The 25,464-nt window shown below is 55.1% G+C and overlaps 2 protein-coding genes across 5 annotated transcripts; one reads left to right on the top strand and one right to left on the bottom strand.

Annotated features, from left to right (window-relative positions):
- The first annotated feature begins 1,540 nt into the window (after nt 1-1,540).
- ZYX (zyxin) lies at nt 1,541-10,041 on the top strand. The gene is made up of 9 exons (XM_036328468.1): nt 1,541-2,094; nt 2,526-2,725; nt 2,874-2,966; nt 3,065-3,595; nt 6,992-7,112; nt 7,244-7,413; nt 7,546-7,724; nt 8,792-8,912; nt 9,426-10,041. The coding sequence occupies exons 1-9, from the start codon at nt 1,887-1,889 to the stop codon at nt 9,528-9,530; spliced, it is 1,728 nt and encodes a 575-aa protein (XP_036184361.1). The 5' UTR covers nt 1,541-1,886; the 3' UTR covers nt 9,531-10,041.
- On the bottom strand, nt 9,184-25,464 carry EPHA1 (EPH receptor A1). 4 transcript variants are annotated; one of them, XM_036328464.1, is made up of 19 exons: nt 25,226-25,378; nt 24,203-24,267; nt 19,518-19,796; nt 18,319-18,709; nt 17,939-18,094; nt 17,315-17,659; nt 17,055-17,182; nt 16,688-16,838; nt 15,961-16,057; nt 15,684-15,742; nt 14,703-14,840; nt 13,460-13,645; nt 13,230-13,291; nt 12,902-13,108; nt 12,578-12,727; nt 12,113-12,306; nt 10,531-10,686; nt 9,982-10,449; nt 9,184-9,263 (listed from the first exon to the last, which is right to left on the bottom strand). In XM_036328464.1, the coding sequence occupies exons 1-18, from the start codon at nt 25,311-25,313 to the stop codon at nt 10,371-10,373; spliced, it is 2,931 nt and encodes a 976-aa protein (XP_036184357.1). In that variant the 5' UTR covers nt 25,314-25,378; the 3' UTR covers nt 9,184-9,263; nt 9,982-10,370. The 4 variants fall into 4 exon arrangements, with proteins under 4 accessions (XP_036184357.1, XP_036184358.1, XP_036184360.1 ...); XM_036328465.1 differs by lacking the exons at nt 9,184-9,263; nt 25,226-25,378 and adding an exon at nt 25,446-25,464 and having other exon boundaries at nt 10,110-10,449; XM_036328467.1 differs by lacking the exons at nt 9,184-9,263; nt 17,315-17,659 and having other exon boundaries at nt 10,110-10,449.

The following is a 25,464-nucleotide window of genomic DNA, read 5'->3' as shown; positions in this document are numbered from 1 at the left end:
TGATAAGGTTGAAGGAAGAAGCAGGCACTGGACACCCTAAGGCCTAGGAGATTGGCTTGGCAACTCAGAAGGGAACATACAGAATAACGCTCTTAGGTTAACCGGTCAGAATTTCCATTCTGGGCAGAACTGGGACTTGAATAATAATACCAAGTATTATATAACACTTCAGATATTGAATTTCATTTATTTCTCCACTTAATGCAATAAAGTAAGTAGATTAAATATCACCACTCTTTTACACACGGAGAAAATGAAGTGGAGAGGATGGACACTCAAGCTAGTCTCTGCACCCGACCTCACTCTGCGTTCCTGTCTCCAGTGATGCTTCACCTGACACCAGGGTGTAGGGAAGTGAGCCCTGCTGACATTAGAGCCTTTGAGGCAGCAGTTCTGGCCTAGACTTTCCTTGGGGCTGGCCGGGTGTGACCGCGGGCCCCTCTCTAGAGCTCCCAGCCTGATTCCTTCTGGTAAATGTCAGGGGTGGGTCTGGACGATCTCTCCAGCAGAGCCCAGATGCTCCTTGACAATAGGCTGTAGCCGATTTGAAGGGCCAAGGAACTGGAAACAGAGTAGGGCATGCGCAAGGGAACTGCCTTAGAAGGCAGAGAAAAGGCAGCGCCCGAGGGTGATATATTGGATTTACAAGCTGAGAGGCCAAATGACTCCATAGTTTGTAAGTAGTGAGTGTGCAAGAATTCAAGCGGCAGTTTGGTTAGTTTCAGTGTTCAATGAACCCAGGTCTGTCTTTTTTTCGTAGCCTGGAGCTCAGTCCAAGGCAGAGGAATCCGGTCGGACCAGTGGGGGGCTCCACCGAGCGCAGTCTCCGAATCTCCCCAGGGCCACCCGGCAGCCCAAAGGCTCCTCGAGGGGTCACTGCGGGCGCTGAAAAACTGTCGAAGACGTTTCACCCGCGTCCACGCTCTTCCTTCCTGGCTGGCCGCCCCCGCCTCCGCTTCCCCCCACCCCCATTCCCGGGGTCCTAGGTCCCGCCTCTCCCTCCTGCAAATCTTAACAGAGAGATCTGCAGGCGGGGACGCGGGGATGCGAATTCCTAGAAGCCTCAAGGGGCTGCCCAGGAGGTGCGTGCACACACATACACCCACACACCCAGGTCACAGAAGGGCCTGGGTGGAGGGTGTGGGAAGGGAGAACGCCCACTCACCATCTCCGTCCACCCTGGAGCCCAGTTTTATCCTAGTCTTGCCAATCCCCGGAGAGGATTTGGGGCGCGGGGCTGGCAGCGGTGTGGGGAGGTGGCGGGCGCAGGTAGCCGGGGCCGGGAGAGGAGGCGGCTGAGTCGGGGTGGAGCGCAAAGGGGCTGCTTCGGCACCTCGGAGACACCCGACTGACCTCGCCGGCATATCCCGGAGTGGGGACGGTGAGTCAGACCTCGGGCACCGCCGGTCGGGCCTGGAGGGGGGCAAGTCAGGAAATGACATCAGAGGCTTGTGCTCGGGGAGGGGTGGTCCTCGGCGGGCCGAGCGGCGGGGGCGGGGGCCGGGGCGGGAGGACCTTGACGGAGGCTGTGGCCCGGGGGCAAGACCTGGGCCCCTTCCTGGGGGAGTTTCCTGCCGCGTCGGCCCTCCCGCTCTCCCCGCCCCCCTCTCCGGGCCGCTCCTTGTATGGTCTGGGCGCCGCGCTCTCCCCGCCCCTCTCTCCTCCCCCTGCTCCGCGTCCCTCCCCCGCCAGGATAGAGGCGGCTCGGGACCAGGACGCAGAGTCCGCGGACCCGGCTTCCCAGGCGGCCACGGAGACGCGGCGCGCACGCTCCGGCCCGCGGTGAGGAGCGGGGAGCCGCTCGCGGGGAGGGCACGCGGGGACGCCCTCCGCCCGGCTTGGCGCCGCAGAACCCGGCCCCCCACGCCCAGCAGCCCGGCCTGGCCATGGCGGCCCCCCGCCCGTCTCCCGCGATCTCGGTCTCGGTCTCGGCCCCGGCTTTTTACGCCCCGCAGAAGAAGTTCGCCCCGGTGGTGGCCCCGAAGCCCAAAGTGAATCCTTTCCGGCCCGGGGACAGCGAGCCTCTGCCGGCCGCCGGGGCCCAGCGCGCACAGATGGGCCGGGTGGGCGAGATTCCGCCGCCGCCCCCGGAAGGTATGCGGCCGGGCTGGGGGCTGGTCTGGGGCGGGCGCCGCGCTGGGGGCAGTGGCTTCGGGGTTGGGGGTGTTTGGAAAGGTTGCCGCGGAGGGGGCTGGGCGCAGCCACCCTGTCCCGAGCAGATGTTCTTACCTCATCGCGGAGCTCGTGGCTGGGAGCCAGGGCTCCTGGGACCGGTCCAAGTCCCCGCCTGGGGGTGGGAGGTGGGAATGTGGGGCACGAATCTTGCCTCCGGGTCCGTTTTCCGAAGTGTAACGGGAGCTGCACCACTCCTGCGCGGAGCCCCCATGCTCCCCCGTTTCCTTCCCGCGCGCCCCGGGACCCTTGAGAGTTCTTGGCTGAGGGGTTAGGGCTGTGGAAGGAGGGGAACTTAGGGAATGGGGTAGAGGGGCGCCTGCTGACTGCCCTCTTTCTCCTTCCTACCCCAGACCTTCCCTTACCACCTCCTCCCCTCCTTGGGGATGGCGAGGACACGGAGGGCGCCCTGGGAGGTGCCTTCCCGCCTCCCCCTCCCCCGATCGAGGAGCCTTTTCCCCCTGCACCTCTGGAGGAGGAGATCTTTCCCTCCCCACCGCCTCCACTGGAGGAGGGGGGGGGCCCCGAAGCTCCCATCCCGCTCCCACCACAGGTACGGGGTCTGGGAGGGGCAGCTAAACCGGGACCTCCCCCCCAGCCCCCCAGGAAGGAGAGGAGGGTCCTTTCTGACCTCCTCCGCACCTCCCCCCTGATGGGGGAATGGGGGACTGGGATGGGTGTTCTGACCCTTGACCTTCTAGCCCAGGGAGAAGGTGAGCAGTATTGATCTGGAGATAGACTCTTTGTCCTCACTGCTGGATGACATGACCAGGAATGATCCCTTCAAAGCCCGGGTAAGGAACTGGAGAGGAGGAAAGGAGTGGGGACAGAACTGGGGAGGGCTGCACCCTCCTCCAACCACACTTCTCTCCCTCTCCCCCTCCCCTTGCAGGTATCATCTGGATATGTACCCCCACCCGTCTCCACTCCATTCATTTCCAAGACCAGTACTAAGCCTGCAGCTGCAGGCACAGCACCCCTGCCTCCTTGGAAGGCCCCTTCTATTTCCCAGCCTGTGTCCCAGGCTCAGCCTCAGCCTCCGAGCCAGGCACAGTTCCATGTGCAGCCCCAACCCCAGCCCCAGGCCAAGCCTCAGGTCCAGCTCCATGTGCAGCCCCAGCCCCAGCCCCAGCCTGTGCCTTTGGCTAACAGTCAGCCTCGAGGTCCCCCAGCCCCACCTCCAGCCCCTAAGTTTTCTCCAGTGGCTCCCAAGTTTACTCCTGTGGCTTCCAAGTTCAGCCCTGGAGCCCCAGGTGGACCTGGGCCACAGCCCAATCAAAAGTTAGGGCCCCCTCAAGCTCCCTCTTCCACTGGCACAGGCTCCCCTCAGCCCCCCAGCTTCACCTATGCTCAGCAACGGGAGAAGCCCCGTGTGCAGGAGAAGCAGCACCCAGTGCCCACACCGGCTCAAAATCAAAACCAGGTGAGGCAGGGTGGGAGGACCAGGCTGAGACATGGGTGCTGGGGACAGGGGATAAGTCAGGAGCCAGAGAATGAGGGCAAAGATGAGTGGGTGGGGATGGTGGGATAGGAATTTCCAGCCTCTAGGGTTGGACTGGTGGGGGGGCTGGGTGTGGCCTGATTGGGAGTGGGAGCAGCACAGGCTCTGAATTAGGCGGAGGGTTTGATGGACCATCCCTTCCCCCTTCCCCAGTATGTTAGAGGGGAGGATGACCTCATCACCAGTCCAACCCTGGTTCTCCCCCCTTCTTGGATTCTTGAGTTAATCTCTCTTTCTCTGAGCACTCTCACTGCCTGGGGGGTGATAAGAGTGGCTGCACTGGCTGAGCCAGCATCTGCTGTGTGCCAGGCACTGTGCTCTGTGCTCAGGATGGAAGAGATCTCTCAAAGAGGTTAAGCCTGAGGGAGTCAGCTGGACCTGGGATAGAATTCCCAGCTCCCATCTCACAAAATCCTAGGCAAGTGAGGTGAACTTTGAGCCTGTTTCTGTCCTTGAAATAACATTATCCACCCCATACAATGGTTGTGAAGATCAAGGGGGCTAACGCATAGAAAGTGCTGAGGGTCTTTGTCTAGCATATGAGTGCCCCAAATTGAAAAATTCACATTCCCACCTTTTAGTTCAGGAGACAAGAGCATCTGAGTTGAAGGGACCCTGATGGTCATCTAGTCCAACCAGCGACAGAGTAAATGGACAGCAGGAGTGTCTGTCTCTGTGTGTGCAGGCACGGGTAGTGCAGGAGGAGACGCCAAGGACCCATAAGTTGTGCAGAATTCTGTGTTACAGAAGCTCCAAACAGGGAGTCAACATGGGGTGGCCAGTTAGGAAAGGCGTCCTGGTGCTGGTGTGCTCTGAGGGATGGTCGGACTTAAGAATCCAGAGAGGAGAGTGAAGGACACTGGGGTGGGAATAGCATATGAGCAAAACTCAAGGGCACAAATACACCAGAGTGTTTGGAGACTAGAAAGTAGAAGGTTCCTCTGGGAAGTTATAGAGCCACAGAGAGGTAGGTGGGAGCTCGAGGGAGCCAGTCAGATCTGGCAAGTGTGTGAGTGGGTTGGAGGACCTGTGACAGCCATGCTTTTGGAAGCTTTTGGGATAGTGTTTACAGCAGAGGTGTGTACTAGAGGTAGGAGATTAGTGGGGTAAGAGCTGTCAAAGCAAATGCCTCAAGGACCTGGTAACTGATAAGCAGTTGGGAGGGGTAAAAAATGCCTGGGTGTGTGTGGGGGGAATGAATGACAGTAATGCTGACAAAATAGAGAAGTCCAGAAGGGGAAATGCTTTGGACGGGAAGAGGAGGGGTCCAGCTGTCAACATATTGAGCAACAGGCTCCAGGAGGACTTTCCTTCAGCTGGAACTGTCACTCAGTTAGAAATGGAGGGCCGGGTTTTAGGAGAGGCCCGGGACTCAAGGTTGTCACGGGGCAGTGGTACTGAAGCAGCCCAGGGTGCTTGCACAGCAGGAGCTGCGGGCCTGGGAGGAACCTGGGTGATGCGCCCGCTGGTCAGGTGGGAGGGGAGCAATGGCAGAAAAGGAGGAGCATCATGTCGGGGTGGGATCTTGGGGGACAGATGTGATGGCTGAGGAGCCCTTCGGTAGGTTTGAGGAGGATGAGGACCACAGGAAGGTCACAGATTTGACTGTTTGGAAGTCACCGAAGGCTGTGGGGTGGTCCATTTGTGCCCTTTGGTGGGGACAATGAAAGGAGTTGTGGACTGCATGGGCACTGAGGAAACAGAGTTTCCAGAGTGGCCTGCTCTGGAGGGTTGGCAGAGATGGACTAGGGCAGGGCGTGTGTGTGTGTGTGTGTGTGTGTGTGTGTGTGTGTGTGTGCTTTTTCATGTTAGGGGATGGGCTCAGGTATGTGTGTGAACCAGAGGAAGAAGCTGGTGCAGGGGGGTTAGAGGTGCCTGAGAGCAGGGGCTGCTGCTCCATGGAGTCTGGAGGAGAGGGGGTGACAGCCCCCCTGCCGTGGCATTCCCGGAGAGCAAGGACAGAGTCACCACAGTGTTTCTGTGGAGAAGAGGAACACTGAGGGAGCTCGAGCTGGCCGGCTTCCATCTTCTCAGTCGTGTAGGAGGTGAGGTAATTGGTGAGAGCGAGGGGCTCGAGGGGATGGAAAGGTTTGAAACAGCTGCTGTGGGGAAGGAAGGCCACTGGGAACCCGCAGGAGCCAAAAGCCAGACAGCCGAGCTGCGGGTGACTGGGGCTGAGGTCACCAAGGGTCCTGCTGTGTTTTGTGTTTTGTGAACTCACTCTGCAGCCTCTATGCCTACTTCTGTAGCCTGAAGGCAGAAACAGGAAGCGGGTGGGTGGTGTGGCCTGGGCTGAGATTGGGCCAGATAAGTGAGGTGGCCCAGGGTGGCTAGAGGGGCTGGGAAAGCCTTGTAGAAATAAGATGGTCATGGGGCCTTCTGTGTGTCTGCATCTCCAGGCAGGCACAGCTCTGGATGCAGAGGGGTGAGGGTGGTGGGGCCCAGGCTGAGGGGGGAAGGTGGCTGTGGGAGGAGGTAGCTGGGAGACTGAGGCTCCAGGTGTTATGGGAATGAAGGCATGGGCAGGCAGAACCTTCAGTGACCACAGTCCTACGTGGACTTCTCCAGTAACAGAAGACCAACCAGCGTTCCTATCGAAGTGTCTCATGGTAATGCTGGTGGAGTCAGACAGTGCCTGTGGCACTTCCTCCTGGTACTTGTCGGGGTCCCTGCAGTGCCCCCTAACCTCATCCCACCCCCCTCCCTAAGCTCTCTCAGGATCCCCTAAATAGTGGGATCTCCAGTTGTGGGCTGGCCCTTCTCTGAGGCCTCCAGGGGAGGAAGTGAGGTCAGGAGGGACCCTGGACCTCTGTGTGGAGGGCTGGGGGCTGGGCGGCCACAGGGGGGTTTAACCTGTGATTCCTGCCTGTGTTGTATCCTCACGCTGACAGGGCTGCTCAGCAGTAGGCGGGACGGGTAGGTGTGTGCGTACCTGGGTGCGCAGCCCATCGCGCCAACCTCTCCTGTGGGGGGCCATGTCCGAGCATGCTCTGTGGAGTTGATGCGTGGCCTGGTATGTTCGGTGCTTCAGTGACCTGAGCTGCTGTGTGCGTGGCCTTCGTCCGCTCAGTCATTCTGGCCTGTCTGTGGCTGCCCAGGGGTGTTTGGGCAAAGGGGGTGGAAGGTCATCCCCTCCCCCTTATTCGAGTGGTGCTGGGGTCTGGGAGGGGTCGTGAGGAGCTTTCAGGGTCAAATCTGAGCATCTGGGAAATGGGAGGGGAGTTAGTCCTTCCTGGAAGGAAGTGGGTAAGCTGGTTGGGGAATGTGCTTGGAGGGGGTGACCCTTTAGAGGGTTTAAAGAGAGTGTTGGGGTTTCAGGTGCGCTCCTCTGGGGCCCCAGGACCTTTGACTCTGAAGGAGGTGGAGGAGCTGGAGCAGCTGACCCAGCAGCTCATGCAGGACATGGAGCATCCTCAGAGGCAGAACGTGGCCGTCAGTGGTGAGCCCACCGCCCTCTTGCTGGGATATCTGTCCCCCCCCTTCATTACTGTGCTGGCCACTCCTGTGGCTCCACTCCCTGTTCGAGGGATCAGCTGACTCCTATTTATTTATCTTCTTTGGCCTACCCAGAATCCTGTGGCCGGTGTCACCAGCCCCTGGCACGTGCGCAGCCCGCAGTTCGAGCTCTGGGACAGCTGTTCCATATCACCTGCTTTACCTGCCACCAGTGTGAGCAGCAGCTGCAAGGACAGCAGTTCTACAGCGTGGAGGGAGCACCATATTGTGAGGGCTGCTACACTGTGAGTCAGGTTTGGGGCTGAGGGCCACTCTGGGGCTCAGCGAGGGGTTGGGGTGTGGACATGTGGAGACCTGCCTTGGCAGCTGGCTGTTGGGTACAGTTCCCTGCCAATCTCCTGCTGCTCCCTCCTCAGGACACCCTGGAGAAGTGCAACACCTGTGGGCAGCCCATCACTGACCGCATGCTGAGGGCCACAGGCAAAGCCTACCACCCTCAGTGTTTCACCTGTGTGGTCTGCGCCTGCCCCCTGGAGGGCACCTCCTTCATTGTGGACCAGGCCAACCGGCCCCACTGCGTCCCTGACTACCACAAGTGAGGACCCACCACTACCTCTGGGCGCTTCTCTGGGGCCAACCATGGTTTGCCTGGGAGCCACCAGGCTGCCCCTCTGATCCCAAGACAGCTCCAAACCCCTGGTTTTCTGGCAATCATGTTCTATCTGTAGATGGCAGGGACGAATTCATGTGGACTAAGCCAGCGGTTCTCAACCTGTGGGTCGCGACCCCTTTGGCGGTCAAACGACCCTTTCACAGGGGTCGCCTAAGACCATCCTGCATATCAGATATTTACATTACGATTCATAATGGTAGCAACATTACAGTTATGAAGTAGCAACGAAAATAATTTTATGGTTGGGTCACTACATGAGGAGCTGTATTTAAAGGGCCAGAAGGTTGAGAACTACTGGAGTCACTAAGCTATCCAGGAGCCTTAGACCTAGGTAGCAAGTCTTGCTCCTGGCCAGTCCCCTGGCCCTTGGCTCACTGAAGCTTCTTCTGGGTTCGGAGACATCTGCTGGAGTGACTTCATTTCACACAGGCCAGGTTGTAGATGTTCCTTTGGAGGTCAGTTGTTAGGAACTCTGGTTCCCTAGAAATAATTTACAAGGTGGCTACTTTCTCAGGCCAGCAGCAAAATCCTGTAAGATAGCTAGAGGGCAGTACAGGGACCCCACAGAATCTGGCTCCCACCTCTGTTTGAGGTGTGCATTTTTTAGGATTGCACCTTGGGTGGCCAGGGCTTCGTGTCCCTCTGTACCTCCCAGCAGTCGGGCAGAGACACCTGTGTGGTGAGGGGTGGACTAGGGTCAGGGGTCCAGGGATGGGACCAGCAGGGCTCCGCTGGGTGTGCTTTCTGCAGGATGAATGTGATAGGGTGAGGACCTGGTGGCAGTGGGTTTGGGGCGGGTGGGGTTTTGGGAGAGGCGGGTGGCTGGTCTTAGGCCTTTCTGTTGGGCTTCCTCTACCTTGAGATGTGGGAAAGATGGGCAGAGAAATCTTCCTGTTGCCATGCCACCGCCGTCTGCTCTCCCTGTGCTCTGGTGAGAGCGCGGGTGCCTCTTCCCACATCCTGACTTGTACCACCTTGCTGCCCTCCAGGCAATACGCACCCAGGTGCTCTGTCTGTGCAGAGCCCATCATGCCTGAGCCTGGCAGGGAGGAGACTGTGCGAGTGGTCGCTCTGGACAAGAACTTCCACATGAAGTGCTACAAGTGTGAGGTCAGTGTCCCTGGGGCCTGAGGGCTGGGAGGTGTGGAGACATTATTCATTGGCCAGGTGGTGAGCAGTGCCAGCCTGCAGTTTTGAGGGTGGCCAGTGGCAGTGCCCAGGCCCACCCAGCCCAGATGCTTTGGTCACTGCAGGAAGGGGGTTGTGGGGTTTCAGATAAACCAAGATAGGAGACTGTGCAGTGGTAGGGAAGGGTGCTATGCTTTGTGGTGACCAAGCTGGGGGCTCACTGAGACTCAGAAAAAAGGAGAGTCAGATGGAGTTGAGACATGTGGGAATGGCCCCATATCCTTTATTGGGATGGGTGCAGCTCTATCCACTGACCATCCTTGTACTGGATGCCTAGGGGACAAAAGTGAAAGTGGGGGATGAATGGGGGTGGGGAGGCACAATGAGGATATCAGTTCAGAGCTATGAAGCACTTGGCCTTGCTAATGTAAAAGTGGGGGTGTGTGGGGTGCACAGGGGCCCTTCCCATCAGGGAGTTCTTCCACTTTCTCCTAGGACTGTGGGAAGGCTCTATCCATTGAGGCGGATGACAATGGCTGCTTCCCCCTGGATGGCCATGTGCTCTGCCGGAAGTGCCACACTGCCAGAACCCAGACCTGAGTGAGGACTGGCCCCTTCTTCACTGGGAGTTAATTCCCCATCAGCGGACGACCCACACTGAGACCACCCTGCTCCTCCACTGGCCCCGCCCCTGGGTTATTTTTTGTCTAGCCCCTCCCTCCATTCCAAACCCCACCCAGTATCCCAAGGTCCCTGACCCAGGGCCCCAACAGAACCCAGGATGCAGAGTCCCGGTTCTGGGTTTCTAGTCCCCTCTCCCATCCTGCAGGGACCTCTCACCACCCTTCAGATACCCCACCTGTGGGTCGGGTTGAGCGCTGCTGCTTTCACTGCTGCACAAATGCCTCAGCTGCCACCCCAACCCCCACCCTCACCCCCACCCACAGCAGCCTCTACTCTGCTTGCTGAGGGCCGAGTCCCCTGAGCCCCGGGGAGGCTGGGCTGGGCTGGGCTGGGCTGGGCTGACTAGCCTGGACCTGGACGTTCCTACCTGCTACTGTGCTGCCAGGTTGTGGCTACAGCTACAAATAAAAAACCTTGTTTTCCAGAATTCTTAGCAGTTGACTCTTGTGCTATAGATGGAGGAGACTGAGGGATAAAAAAAACCAGGGGTCCAGGTGAAAATTCAGCTCCTGTTTACTTATAAAAATATATATGTGTGTACCTATATATATATTAAACCCCTCCTCCCAGCACGATGACTTTACTTATACCCCAACCTCCCTTTTGAAAACAAAGAGGCTCCCAGGCTCCAAAGGCAAGTTCCTCAAGGAAGCGTGGGCCGGAGCAGCACCAAGGCCTGGTAGGCTGAGGGAAAGGACTTGAGTGACCCTGGCCCCATCCTTGCTTCCTGAGGACAGGATGCGGGGAGGGGAGGGCTCAGTCCTTGAATCCCTGAATACTGCAAAGAATGCGCTTCTGGTGTCCTGGCAGCGTGATCCCCATCTGCACCAGGTCCCTGTGGTCAAGGAAAGGGGTTTGTGAGTATGCGGGCTCAAACCCCAGCAACCCTCCCCTGCCGGGTCCCCGGGGTCCTCACTCGGCCGTCAGGTCCAGTACACACTCCATGGTGTCCAGCCCAGCTGAGCGGAAGTTCAGAATGTAGCGTTTCATGCGAATGGACTCCAGCCACTCGGGGACGCTTCGATAGGGGATCCCGTCTGAGCCGCTCAAGCTGGGCAGGCGAAGGGTTACCCTGTGGGATGGGATGGGGACTACCTTAGTCATGTGAGGGGAGGGGAGGGGAGGGGAGGGGAGGGGAGGGCTGTCTTCTGCTTTCCTGAAACCTGGGCCTAGCCTGTGAGCATCTGGGGCCAGCATTCAAATTGGTGTCTGGGCACAGAGATTATCTAGACTTTGCGGATTAGCCAGGCCATTGTCTGTGAACCCATTTCCTGGCCTGTTTCCTGGTGCACTCACAGCAGAGGGCAGGCTGACAGTAATGGGGGAGGTGGCAGCCCCGAAAAGTTCCAACACAAAGTTACCATCAGCCCATCTCCACTGGAGTGGCCAGTTCTGGGAATGTATCAACTATCCCAGCTGAGAAGGAGCAGAGGCCTGGGCCCGGGTGTGGTCCTGCCTCCAGGGTGGTCCCCTGAGTTCTGGGAGCAGCCCTGATTGCCACCTCCAACCTTGGCTGTTACTCTTGCACTCTGACACCCACAATACAATGAGTGTTCCTGTACGAAAGCCAGCCAGAGCCAAAAACCATTAGCAAAGTAAATCTACTGGGGGAAACATATCCAACATTCCAGAAAGATTAGCACATGCGGTCTCCAGTGTACGAGGGAGTTGTGCTCCAAAAGATAGTTGCAAAAGTTGGAACTTGGAGCACATTTTCTCCCAGAAACAAGGTTATATATGGTGGTTTGATACAGAGGCCAGTACGCCAGGGCTGGTTTACCCGATAAAGCATGTGAAGTCCGGCCTTGCCCGTCTCCCCCACCTTCCCTGGCCCCACCAGTTCCTTCTCTACATCCTGCCAATGTTTTTAGTAAAATGCAATTCTGACCATGTTCCTCTCATGGGCAGTTTTTTAAAAACTGGTCAGTAGTTCTTTGTGCTCAGGATAAAGTCCAAACTTCTTAGCGGAGCTTGTACTGACCTTCCTTGTATTGACCCTCCTACCTCTCCAGCTTCATCTCTGACCACTATTCCTGAACTGGGTGCTGTTGTCACCCTACATTATTTGCAATCAGCCCACCCACAGCTCCCCAAACCCATGCTTGGCACACGATCTGGGACTCTTTCCAGACCCCACAAGGCTGCCCTTCACAGTCAGGAAACTCAGTCTACTGTCCATCACTTAACATCACTTCTGTCTTCCCCACCCCAATCTAAGTGACCAAGCTCCCTGGGGCAGGTGTCCGGTGTAAGCCCTGCTTATATTTGCTTCCCATTTCACTGTTTGCTTCCTGTCTTCTATCAAACTACAGCTGTCAAGGGTGGGACCAAATCTTCATCAAGGTGGCCACTCCCCCGGGTTGCACACTGCGGTTATGCCTCCTATGCTGGACTCTGTCCGGAGGTTTGCAGGCCCAGCACTTGGTGGATGTGGCTGAATGCCCATTTTCATTCTAGATCTGCCCTCTAAATCCCTTTGTCCTCCCCAGCGTGGTTACTTGGGATCAAAGTTGGCCATGGTCCGCAGGGTGTGGGGGGTGTTCAGCAATCGCTCCAACTGTGTCTTTAGCTGGTGGAAGTGGGGCCGATGGTCACAGTTGTAGGCCCAGCAGTTCTTCATTAGTTCATAGAGAGCAGCAGGGCAATCCACAGGAGGGGGCAGCCGGTACCCATCCTTAATGCTCTTCATTACCTACAGCAAGGGAGAGGAGAGGGAGGCCCGAGGTAGGAAGCTAACCTGACAGCCCTTAAGAAATCTCTGTTCATGCAAGATCATTGCAAAGGAGCCTCTAACCTCCCTCATCCTCACCCCTGAGCACTAGTAAAAACAGGGTGTGAGGCAAAGGGGACCAGAGGGGACAGAAGTGCAGAAAAACTAGGGGTGAAGAAGAAATAGGATATGTGCAGGAAGATCCATAGGAGGATTTGGAGAGAAGACCACTGGGAGGAGTACCCGGGCTCACCTCCTGATTGCTCATCTCCCCATAGGGCTTGTCCCCAAAGCTCAGCACCTCCCACATCACAATCCCAAAGCTCCACACGTCACTGGCCGTGGAGAAGATCCGATCGGCAATGGCTTCAGGTGCTGTCCAACGGATGGGGATCTTTCCTCCCTAATAGGGCATGTAGGACAGAAAAGTGATATGTTTCAGGTCATGAAGGACGGCCACCATGAAGTCATTGTGTCCACAGGAGCATGCGTCCTGTATTTGTTGTAGAGGAGTGCCTGTATGCATGGCATAAAATAGTGTGTGCAAATGTGTATATGGTGAATAAAGGGCTCTCACCTGAGTTTCGTAGGTACCATCCTTGTTGTCCAGGAGACGGGTAAGGCCAAAGTCAGATACCTTGCAGCACAGGTTCTGACTCACTAAGATGTTCCTGGCTGCCAGGTCCCGGTGGACATAATTGTGGTCACTGAGGTAGGTCATACCAGATGCAATGCCCAGCAGCATGGCCACCAACTGTGCAGGGACCAGCTGGTCCTCCCGCTCCTGCAGCAGGGTGACGGGGAGGGTTAGGGAATGGACAGGGTTGCCTCTTCCCAGACCAGGAGTCAATACCCAGGGCTTCATGGTGCACCCCCCTTCCCAGCTGGTCCTCTGCCCTCCTCACCCTCAGGAAGGCATCCAGGGCTCCATTCTCCATAAACTCCGTGATGATCATGATGGGTTTTCCTGAGACACAAAGCAGGTCACCATGGAAGCCTGCATCCCCATCTCCATCCAAAACCACCAGAACCAGATTTTCTACCCTTGGCAAAACAGCTTCCCTCCACTTCCTGTGATCTCACCTCCTCCCTTTCCCTCCCCTCAACCCTCTCTCCTGGAGACCAATCCTCATACTCTTTGTCACAACGCCTTCGAGGTGCAGAATGTGTGGGTGGTTAAACTGGCCCATGATTGTTGCCTCTCGAAGGAAGTTCCACCACTGGCCATCTGGAGACGTGTTCTTCAAGGTCTTAATGGCCACAGTCTTGCAGTCCTGGCTGGGGATTCTCAGGGTCCCTTGATACACTTCCCCAAACTCTCCTGGGTGGAAAAAGAAACAGGATCATGGCCCAGTGCACTATCAGGGGGATGGATGACATCCTCTAGTCCCCCAGCTCTCTTTTCTTCTCTGGATCAGAAACCTGGTATGCCCTTTCTAGGACAAGGGCTAGGCCAGCCGTGGGCAAACTACGGCCCGCGGGCCAGATCCGGCCCATTTGAAATGAATAAAACTATTGAAAAAAAAGACCGTACCCTTTTATGTAATGATGTTTACTTTGAATTTATATTAGTTCACACAAACACTCCATCCGTGCTTTTGTTCCGGCCCTCCGGTCCAGTTTAAGAACCCATTGTGGCCCTCGAGTCAAAAAGTTTGCCCACCCCTGGGCTAGGCTATACTTCCTGGGGAAGGAGACAGGAGTCCAGGAGAGAAGTACATTTCTATAACCTGTTCAGCTAACCCACTGTCTCCTGGGTTAGCATGGTTCTTGGAGAACAGTAGATGCTCTGTAAATGCTGGGTCAGTGGGCGCTGTTCTGTGGTACTGGGGTGTGTTCATCAAGGGCAGAGCACAAGTGACTAGAGAGGCTGCCCATTGCCACTCTCTTCCACAAGTTCCTCTGGACCAGCTTGGCTGGCGTGGCCACACAATCAGCAAGGACACTGCCAAGCTTTGTTCTCTGCTCAGTTCCATTTCCCCTGGTGACTCAAGGGATCAGGGCAGCCCAAGGACACTGGGCCTTGCTGGGGTAGAATGTGGGGTGAGGGAGGCTCTGAACCTCTCCCACGTTTGGGAGCCATCTGAGAAGAGTCTGATCCTGGACACAGTGACTCCCCTATCGACAAGGATGATGTGTCTAATGATCTTTATCAAAAGCTCCATAACCACAGAGGCAGGCTGTGTATGAGGTGGGGCTATTCCAGGACACTCAATAAGGGGGCTGTACGTGACCACAGCAGTTCAAGAAGACAGGGTCGGGCAGAGAGGAACTCATCTGGGAGCTCTGGGGCCAGAGGAGAGGCCAGCAGGGCTCTGCAGGGAAGGCCAGAAGGAAGTGGCTCTGTGCTGCCACCCAGAGGAAACAGCAGAGCTCACCTCCCCCTATGACAGTGTCCACGATCAGCCAGGCTGGATCCAGCTCCTGGGTGAAGTCCAGGGCCCCCCGGGCAGGGTCCTCATACGACATGGGTTCCGCCAGGAGGTCCACGTAAGGCTTCAGCCTCTGCTTGTCCCCTGCGGGGAGAATAGGGAAGGCTCGGCCACAGGAGCACCAACTGCAGGGCTCAGGAGTAATGGGGGGAGGGGCTGGCAGCAGACCTCGGATTTCTCATTCTTCTTGTTCCCTGAGGAGCCCTGTTTTGGCTGAAGTGGGAGAAAGTCTCTATCCTCAGCAAGGAAGCCTCCACAGCCAGCTTTTCTTCCTCCTGTCTATGCGCAAAGCTCCTGTGTCCTCGCCCTCTGAGGCCCAGAGCAGCGGGCCAGAACCCAGACCCAAGAGTGTTCACGACCTCAAGTGCCCCAGCCTTCCCCTGGCTCGTTGACCCAGTCTTCACATGCCTTCCTCCTCGCCCCAGCTTGGCCCCTGCTTGCCATGCTCCTGCAATCACTCACGCCTCGTTCACATTCCGAGGCAGACCTCACTCCCGCCCACTACTTGGATGGACTGCTGACCCCCCTATTTGGGGACACCTAATGAGGTGACCAGCAGGAAGCCCATATGCCTTGGAGGACTTCAGGGAGCCTGTCAAGCAATCCCATTTCTGCCCAGCCTCAGCCCAGACCAGGGTGGGGGAGGCTGCCTAGAGCCCGGGTATTGGTACAGTGGCACCAATAGCTAACAGGTAATTGCACAGAGCCTCTGGGGCACCGTCAGTACAAAGTTAATTAACCAAAGTTAATTAGGTAGCAAAACACAAGAAGCCTAAAGACAATAGAGCTCACTTGTGCCCCCAGAATTGGGTTCCTCGGTTCTATCCCAGGGGCACCTCCCAACGTATATGCAAGTGCGCACACGCTCACACACACACACACACACACACACACACACACACGTGCGCGCAGCTGCTCCTAGCTCACCTCTGTTCACACTGGTGACACAATCAAGCTGCCTCTGCTGCTGTCGTTGTCGACGTTTCCTGTGGGTGGGGTGGGGGTGTGGACAGTTTATTCAGGGTCGTGGTCCTGCATCAGGGGCCCAATGGCCTTGGCTGAGTTTTCCCCAGGGTGCAGGGTGAAGGTGGGGGCACAGTGGAGCTTTGGTATTAGGGGGTGGGAGGGTCGTTGGGGCTGCATTCAAGGCCTTCTGCCAGACAAGGGACCCAGGATGGTGGCTGGGGAGGGGCAGGAGTAGCACCTGGAACGGAAGACAAAGATCCCGAGCAGCAGTCCCACGCCCAGCAGCATCCCGAAGATGATGGCCACGATCTCGCCTCCAGTCAGGCCTCTGGGAACTGTGGCACACAGGTGAGGAAGTCTAGGGGTCAGAGTCCAGGGGGATGAAGGCCAGAGGGGCAAGCCCGGGGAGACAGGTGTGTGAGAGAGAGCACGAGCATGGAAAGGGCTGCCCTCAGGGGTCTGGCTTGTGCTGCCTGCGGCTGGGCACTCACTGAGCCTTTAGGACAGAGGTTCTCAACCTGTGGGTAGCGACCCCTTTAGGGGGTCAAACGACCCTTTCACAGGGGTCGCCTAAGACCATTGGAAAACACATATATAATTACATATTGTTTTTGTGATTCATCACTATGCTTTAATTATGTTCAATTTGTAACAATGAAATTGGGGGCCACCACAACATGAGGAACTGTATTAAAGGGTCGCAGCATTAGGAAGGTTGAGAACCACTGCTCTAGGAGATCTGAGGGTGCTGTGTCAGAAGTATCCAGAGTCGGAAGGTGTGTGTGTGATCACCATGGGAAGGGGCTGGTGTGAGTCTCCCCTGAAGCAGCTTCTGCGTGAGTGTGGAGCTTGTGTGTACGCGCGTGTGCATAGAGAGAGAGGAAGGGTCACTGACTGGAACAGGGTCCCAGAAGCCTCCCTGGGACGACAGGTGCTTGGAGCAGAACAAAGGATGAGCCACCCACCTGGTGGGCTGGTCCTAAACTCATGGTCAGGAGAGAAAGGGCCAGGGCCCAGCGGGGTCAACATTCGGACCCTGACGATGTACGTGGTGTCTGGCTGCAGTTCAGTCAGCAGGACCCTGGGTTCTAGTACCATCTGGTACCATTCTTCACCCTGTGGGTAAGGGACTCATGTTGACTGGGCTGGGCGGAGCCAGACATGGTGGAGGTGAGGGGCGGTCTTGGGAGCAAATTGGGGGGGGGGGGGTTGGCAAATAGTCATGGCAGGGCTCTGTGTGGGCTTTTGTCCCAAGAGAGCCATCCTGCACCCCAGGGTAGAGTGTTGGGGTGTGCAGGGCATGGACATGGAGACTCTCAGCTGTGTCCTCACCTGGTTCAGCACATGTAGTTCATAGGTCAGGTTCCCGCCAGGGCTTCGGGGTCGGGACCCCGCCCAGGTCAGCTCCAGCTGCCTGGGCTCCTTCCTCACCAGCCTCAGGGACAGGCCTGGTGGTGATTCTGTAAGTCCAGAGGGTGCCAGCGCATTTGGAAAGAAAGAGGAAATAACTCGAGGAGCTGTTCAATGGCTTCCTGCCCCTCCATGTGCTCTTGCGGTTTCCTCTGGGGCCAACCCCTCCCCTGGCCCCTCACCTGTGTGCCCCATGTGGACGCTGAGCCAGGCGCTGGCGGGCTTGGAGCTGCCCAACCCTGACACTCCATTGTGGGCTTCAACGTGAAAGGTGTAGTTCGCGTAGGGTTCAAGGCCCTCGACGCGCACAGCAGGCATGGTGAGCTCGCTGGCCCCGGGGGAGAAGCGCACATTTCCCGCACAGGGCTGGCAGGGGGCTTCACCTTGCACTGCTCCCCGACACTGAGAACACCCCACGCTGTATCTCACATCCTGGCGCCCCCCCATATCTGCTGGGGGTGCCCAATGCAGGGAGAGCTGAGTCTCCGAAACAGAGAAGCTCAGGTTTTGAGGGACTGAGGGGGGACCTGTGGGAGAAGAGGGGCCATCAGTAGGAGCCCAGGCTGCTGGCTCCCCACCACCCCAATTCTGAAGTCCTCCAAAGGCCACCACAAAATTTTACTACTGCTGAGGAAATTTTACTCTGGCTCTGCTTTCTTCCAGAAGGAGCAGGGGCAGGGGAGAGTCTTGCAGTGACTGGTTCAGTGCCCAGTACCTGATCAGCTCTGGGCAATTCCAGCCTAACCCGGGCTGAGCAAGGGTCTCACACCTCCTCACAGATGGCCAGGCCCTGCGCCAGGACTCACGTGTGCACGCCGCTTGCGGGCCCTCCCCGGGGGCTCGATAATGGCCGCTCTCACAGGTACAGAAGGTGGCCCCCTCAGACTCAGCCATGCTGTGTTGGGGGCACTTGAGACAATGGGGTGAGTCCACATTTGCCCGGTAGGAGCCACTTGGGCAGGCTGGAAAGAGAATGCACAGAGCTGCGGTTGTCCCATGTTTTTACAGGTAGAATCGCACCCTCCCCCCATCCCTGCAGTGGAAACACCCCTGCATGTGTCTCTCTGGGGCCCTCAGACACTCACTCAGTTAAATAATCTCTTTCCCTCCCTCCCTTGGCAACTTGGACAGTGTCTCCCTCCTCCAAGTCCCTGCAGGTTGTCACCACCTCCTTGAGTCTCCTTACCATGGCATCCCTCTCCGCCTTCCTCATAGCCAGGCTCACAGTGGCACCTCCCCACTGGCACCAACCACTCGCCTTCAGAGCTGCAGTGCATGCGGGGTGCTCCTGAGGGGCTAGCCTGGGCGTGGGGCAAGCAGGTCCCCGCCACTTCTACCAACTTGGCAGGTCTAGGCAGAGTGTCAGGGAACTGGGCTAAGCCATGCACAGCCTCAGGGCAGCGCAGGTAGAACACCCGTACGGACACCAGGGTCATGCAGGCCCCCGGGTTTTGGAAAGCGAGGTAGAGGCCGCGGCCGGTCAGGAGGCCCAGGGAGCAGCGCTCGGTGTTCATTTTCACCAAGCGTGATGCAAGGTCTCGAATGGTGAAGCTCTCGTCTGCAGCCACCGTGGTGACCTGGGAAAAAGGTGGGGGCAGAGGGGAACAATCTCACAACAATGATCCTCTGAGGTGGGATGAATAGCCATCCCCGTCTAACCGCTGAGGAGACCAAGGCTAGGAGAGGTTCGAGACCTTGCTGAGACCACACAGCTGGGTTTGTAACCTAGGCAGTGGGGCTACAGCTCATATCACTTCCGCTATTTGAAGTTGTGGCCCCACCTCAGTGGCAAAGGGGTGATCAGGTATAAAGTGTGTCAGGACTAATTTAGTACTAAAAACAAACTTTACAGCATCATCTCTTTGGGAAACAAATATGAGCACATCCTATAATCATATGCTCCTAACCCTTCCGCACTTCAGCATATTTTTTTGAGTAGGAAAGGAAGGGGTGACACGAGAGAGAGCCTGCAGAGGACTGTCTTCCTACACCACTCTAACAATACTCATGGGGATGGGGTGTGCAAGGACGTCGTGGATACTAACAGAAGAAGCTGAAACACCTCTCCCCTGCCTCCACCATGCTGTTATCTCAGTGGATGCCTGCAAAGCTTCTGCAATCAACGAGGCTGGCACTATGATCATTATGTTAAGACAAGGAAACCAAAGCTCAGAGAAGTAATGCACTCAAAATCAGGACACAGCAAAAAAGGCACTCAAATCCAGTTCCTCCAAACTCTAGTCCCACCGTCTTTTCAATTATCTGACACCTAGACCCTCTTCCTGTTTCTGGCACCTTCTCTTTTTCTTAGCTGAGTGGGCACATGGAAAAGAGTGAGGCAGGGAGCAGGGTCAGGACCTAAATGGCACTGAGGAGTGAAAGTACCTTCTGGAACATGGACCGTCGGAGCTGAATGCCCACGTCCTGGTCACTCTGCATGTACAGAAGGTTGAAGGTCTCCTTGCAGCCTAGAGGCCCGGCTTCCCCAAAACTCTTACAGTCCCGCATGGTGAACTGAAGCTCCACGAAGACTTGAAAATCCTCCTCCCCCCGGTAGATCCAATTGGAACGAAGCCAGTGGTCAGTGTCTCCTCCTTCTTGTACTGCACAGTCTTGGAACATGTAGAGGGGTGTCCCATTCAGCATCTGCTGCATCTTGCTCCACTGCCAGAGGCAAGTCAAAGTCACATTCCCAGTCATCATCTGCTCCCCAAACCCCCATTTTCTAGAGCTGACGGTGGGGAGGTCAGTGTCAAAGTCCCCCAGGTTCATGCTATTTGTCCTGCCTGCTCCCCACCCCTCATCCCCAGGATAGTAGGTTAAGTATTAGGGCCGTGGATTTATTTGGATATAAGACAGGCAATACAATACCCCTTTTACCTCCCTAGCCAGCCATTGTCCCTTCTGTTAGCCCACCCCAGGTGCAAGTGTCTGAACACTAATTTTGACCTATTTCATCAGTAGAGCTGTAAAGTACCGCAAGGACAGACTTTTATAGCAAAAGCTTATTCACAAAGCCTTTCTGCCTACTTAGAGAGCAGGAGGCAGCAAAGAACTCTTCTGTCGCCCTAGCTGGTTTGGCTCAGTGGATGGAGCGTCGGCCTGTGGACTGGAAGGTTCCAGGTTCGATTCCGATCAAGGGCATGTACCTTGGTTGCGGGCACATCCCAGTAGGGGGTGTGCAGGAGGCAGCTGATCGATGTTTCTCTTTCATTGATGTTTCTAACTCTCTATATCTCCCTTTCTCTCTGTAAAAATCAATAAAATATATTTTTTAAAAAAGAACTCTTCTGTATAAGGGAATCTCTGCCCTCAATGGTGTGGCTCAGTTGGTTGATGTACTGAAGAGTCACCAGTTCAATTCCCAGTCAGGGCACATGCCCAGGTGGCAGCTTGATCCCCGCTGGGGAATGTGCAGGAGGCAGGTGATTTGTTTCTCTCTCACATCGATGTCTCTCTCTCCCTTTCTCTCTCTCTAAAGAAAAAAAATCAAAAACATATTTTAAAAAACAATAATAATAAGGGAATCTCACCCCTTCCAACATGTGTTCCAGGAATGGCCACCATTGAAATCAGCAACTAAGACATCCTCCCCCCTTAATTTCTTTTACATTAAAAGAATTTTTAAACTTTGTTAATAATGGCTAGTTCTAATATCATGCTTCCCATGGGTTAGTCACAGTTGTAAGCACTTCCAATGAGGAAACTGAGTCACAGCCAAGTTAAATGACTTGCCCAAGGCACTCAGCTATTATGAGGCAGAGCTGGGATGTGGACCCAGGCCCTCTAGGCTTCTGAGTTTATGCTATTAATTATTATGTCTTTATGTGATTATTATAAAAAGTCAAAGGACGAAAATTAGCATATACTAAAAAGTGAAAGTTCTACCATCTATTCACCCCACTGCCAGAGGAAGCCATTCTTAACAACTTGGAGTAAAACTTCACAGTTTTCAGTACCCCACAAGCATGTGAACTCTCGGCAGCGGGTTTGAATGCTTGTGTCTGAATGTTTTACTATGTGTGTACAACATAAATGTGTTTTTTTAAACATACATGTGTTATTCTCTAAGCTGCTTTTTGCTTTTTGAAAAATGTTCACATGAGTATATATAGATCTACCTAACTCTTTTTAGCAATCCATAAAATAATTGTCCATTGTATAGATGTACCAGAATTTATTTAACCATTCGCCTATGGTTGCACATTTAAGTAGCTTCTAGGGTTTTGTTTTGTTTTTTAGTAACCATGTACAGATTTCTATCAAAACTCTATAGAACTGCTGTATCAAAGGGTAAACACATTTCATAAGATAGTGCCAAACTGTCCTCCAAAAAGACTTTATCAGTTTATACTTCCACCAACAATGCCTGAGGGCTCATTTCTCCAAAGCTCATCAACACTAGATATTAATAATTTTCTTACTTTTGGCCAATCTTATGGACAGGACACAGCTTCTTGCCATTTTAATTTACATTTCTTTGAGAGGTTATACATTTCTCTTTTATTCACTGGCTATTTGTATTTTTAAGCAATTATCTGTTGTCTGATATTCTACTGCTTTATTTATGTATTTATAATGAAATTAATTGGGGTGATCTATTATTATCTTTTGATTGTTCATTTGGATGAATTTTTTAAAAATATTATAGGCATTAATCATTTTCTTGAAATGCATGTTTCAAATAGTTTCTCCCTGTCTGTCACACCACTTTACTTTGCTAATAGTATCTTTGATGTTGACATTATTTAACATTTTACTATAATAACATCTATAATCTTTCCCTTTATGATTTTGGAGATGTGTTTGTTTGGGAAGCTCTCCTATTCCAAACTTATAAAGATAGTCTATATTTTCTCCTGATAATTTTGTAGGTTTGGTTTTTAGGTCTAGATTTTAATCTCTCTAGAATCTATTATTTTTTGTGTATAGTGTGAAGTGGAGATGTAATTTTGCCTTCTTTATTTTAACTACAGACAAACAATTGTCATTTTATTGATGATTTTATACTTTCCACATTGATTTGCAATTCCAATGTTATCATACTAAAATCTCATATATGTGGACTTGTTTTTTGAACTTTCTATTCTGTTCCATTGACCTGAGTATTCTTGTGCAATGACACATGCTTTCATTATAGTTGCTGTATAGTATGTTCTGGTGGTTAGGCAAGTCTCCCATTTCATTATTCTTTCTTTAAAATAAATATTAGCTATTTGTAAGTATCCCCCCTGCTGTATGAATGTAAGAAATAAACTCCAAACATCTGTATTTTGGTTGAAACCCCTTATTTTATAGGGAAGAGACTACGAGACCCTTACCTGAGAGAGTTCACTTTCCCAAGGGCTTTCACTCCATTATAAAGCCGGGGCATTCATGGCTACTCTCAGCTCTGGGAAAAGGCAAGAAACTAGGAATTTGGGATGCGTGGGGCAGGAGCAGAGTTTTGCATTATGCTAGGTAATTCACAGGCAATGGGTGTCGAAGCACTGAAGCTGGGCCGATAGAAGGCACCAGAGCCTGTTTGTAAGAGGCAGCTGTGATGAGGAAGCCAAGTGTAAGGCATGCATGTGGTGGAGGGCAGGTGGGAGGGTGGTGGGTGGTTAATGCGCAGCTCATTAGCTCGCCTGCAGCTGGAGCCAGGAGAAGCAGATGTTCCCAGCTGTAACTTGCCTCTCCCAGTTCCAGCGGTGAGCTGAGCAAGAGGAAGAAACAGCTGCCCAGGATCAGCCACAAGGATCCTTTCACTTATCACTCAGGCACTGCTGGCTGCTACGTGGGTACATTCTGGGGAGCCTGGACCTCAGTGTGTGTTTTGAAAAGATGAGAAGGAGAGAGGACAAGCAAGACAGTGGGAGTGTGTAACCGCTGCTGTCTTCTTGCCCTCCTGGTGCTGTTTAGCCTGAGCTTCGAAAGGCACCTGGCTTCCCTCTGGCCCAATTAGGGAAGAGTTATTTGGGTGAAGGTGGCAGGGGCACAGCGAAGGCCCTAGTGGGAGCCAGCAGGTGGACCTATAGCCCTCATTGTGGAGTGATTAGCTGGTTTATGAGATGAGGCGCCTATTAGGGTTGGCCTAATCCAGGATTTTCCAAGCAGCCCCTCCTGTAGGATACATTATGGTTTAGACTATTAATTCTAATTACAGGCTACTCTGTGGGAGAGCTGAGATTGAGCCAGGACCCTAGGACCCAGAGGGAAAGAATGCAAGTCACACCAACCCCAGAAACAGAGGCCGATTCCTACTGGACTAGGAAAGGGAAAAGGGGGTACCCAGAGAACAGGGTTTAGGACCAGAGGGAAGAGAGACCTAAGGCGAGAGTCTGGGAAGCTGAGGCACCTGGGCTGGCTTCCCACGGTTCCAGAGGGACAGGTTTGCAGAGAGGCCAAAAGGTGTCCTGTGGGACTCACAAGATCCTACCTCTGCTCACTGGGTTTTAGGACTATCCAAGGGACTTGGAGCAGACTTAAACAGCTAGAATGCATGGTGTGCCTGCACTGGGGAGGATGGAGGAAGTACCACAGACTCTGGGACTTTTACTGAGGCAGCTTCTAATTTTGGGGAGCCACAGACCCATTGAAGAATGTGATGAAAACTCTGGTTCTCCTCTCCAGAAAAAAAATCCACACACACACACACACACACACACACACACACTCACACTTCTACCCCTTGGAACCTATCTGTGCAACTCCATAGGGATGAATGGACCTCAGTTGAAGATACTTCTCTGTTTTGTCTTAAATTTCAGCCATCCCCAGGATGGTCCTGTTTCTCCCCAGATGGTCCTCAGAGGTATTCAGCGCCCCCCCCCCCACACACACCCCCCACTGGGGCAGGGAGGGGAGAAGCCAGGCATTGAAGCATTCTCCATGGGGTGAAGCCTGATGGCCCCCTCACCCCCCTTTTCCCATTCAAAAGGCTCTCTGAGTCATCTTCCCTCCCCCTCCCAGAGGAGACACTTCCAGTTTTTCCTGCTCTTTTCTCTGTTCCTCCACCCACCTCTCCACCCCATTTCCCACTGGCCCTCAGCCTTGAGACATCCTAAGGCCTCCCCTCCCCTGACACTTACCCCATCCTCGGGATCCAGCAGCCAGCCCAACTCTCCTTGTGCGGTGCTCGTGTCCATCAGAGTGACTGAAGGTGGGGAGGAAAGAGGCCTGTCACCACGGGGAGGAGGCCCCACAAGTGCAGCACACATTCCTCATTCTGGGCCCCCAGCCCCCCAGGCTCCCACACCCTGTTTCTGACAGTTTGGACTTCCTGAGGCTTAGGGGAGTGAAGAGCCCCAAGGAGAACTTCCCGTTGTCCTTGAGAGTGTGACAGGAGGAAGGCAAAGTGGGACAAGGGTTGGAGGGCTGGATCTTTGACCCAAGTCAAGGCAGGCAGCATTGGGAAGAACTGCTACAGGCGACTTGCACCCTCTCACTCAGCGGGGGAGCCATGGCTGCAGATGGAACGGTGCATGGGTGAGACAGTTGCTCAGCCCCTGGGGGGTCATGAGTGGGGAAAGGGAACCTCAGTAGTGGTTCCTGGGTAGGAGGCTCCCACCACTGGCAAAGGGTCTGCTCTGCTTGTGACTGGGGTTGTGGAGTGGGGTACAAGGCGCAGCTCTGAGTCTAGGAAGTTGGGGTAGCAGGGCTGGAAGACTTGACCCCCCTACACCCCGAATTCCAACCCTTCCCCCAGCCGCAGGTCTCTCTGTCGCCCGGTTGAGGTTGACAATAAGGCGACTTCCCACCTCGGACTTCAGAGGGTGCCGATCTCTGGGTTGGGCAACTGAGGCTGTGACTGTCTGGGCACAAGCGCCCCCCCTTCCCTCCCGCAATGCTGGGGGTGGGGGTCTGGACGCTGCTCCTCGCACCCCACCCCCAGGCGCAAACTGCTGCCCAGCCGGGGGCGGGGATGACTGGCCCGTGAAAGCAGCTGTTTGGGGTCAAAGACCAAAGATCGGCCTGGCCAGTCGATGCCCTGGCGGCCGATAAAACGGGAGCGCTGGAGAGGGGCGCGCGGAGAGGCCTCCTGAGGAATGCCGACTCCGGGAGGAGGGTGCCAGCCGGGCCAGGGGAGGGGGGACCGGGGCGGGGGTCTGTACCTTCCTTGGCGCGCGCCCCCGGGGGCAGCGGGGTGCAGAGCAGCAGCAGCAGCAGCAGCCCGAGCCCCAGGGGCCAGCGCCACTCCATGGCGCGGGGCCGGGACCCGGGACAGTGGCCCGCACGGCTGGCCCAGGTCGCGAGGACTGAGAGAGCCAAACAGGCCCGGGGGGGCGGGGGCGGGGGGCGGGGGCGGCGCTGGGGGCGGGGCCCCGGCCTCACCTGGATCACCTTCTTAAAG

The sequence above is a fragment of the Myotis myotis genome, unplaced genomic scaffold, assembly GCF_014108235.1.
Source record: "Myotis myotis isolate mMyoMyo1 unplaced genomic scaffold, mMyoMyo1.p scaffold_m19_p_11, whole genome shotgun sequence".
Taxonomy (NCBI): domain Eukaryota; kingdom Metazoa; phylum Chordata; class Mammalia; order Chiroptera; family Vespertilionidae; genus Myotis; species Myotis myotis.
This window is presented reverse-complemented; position numbering and strand designations above follow the sequence as displayed.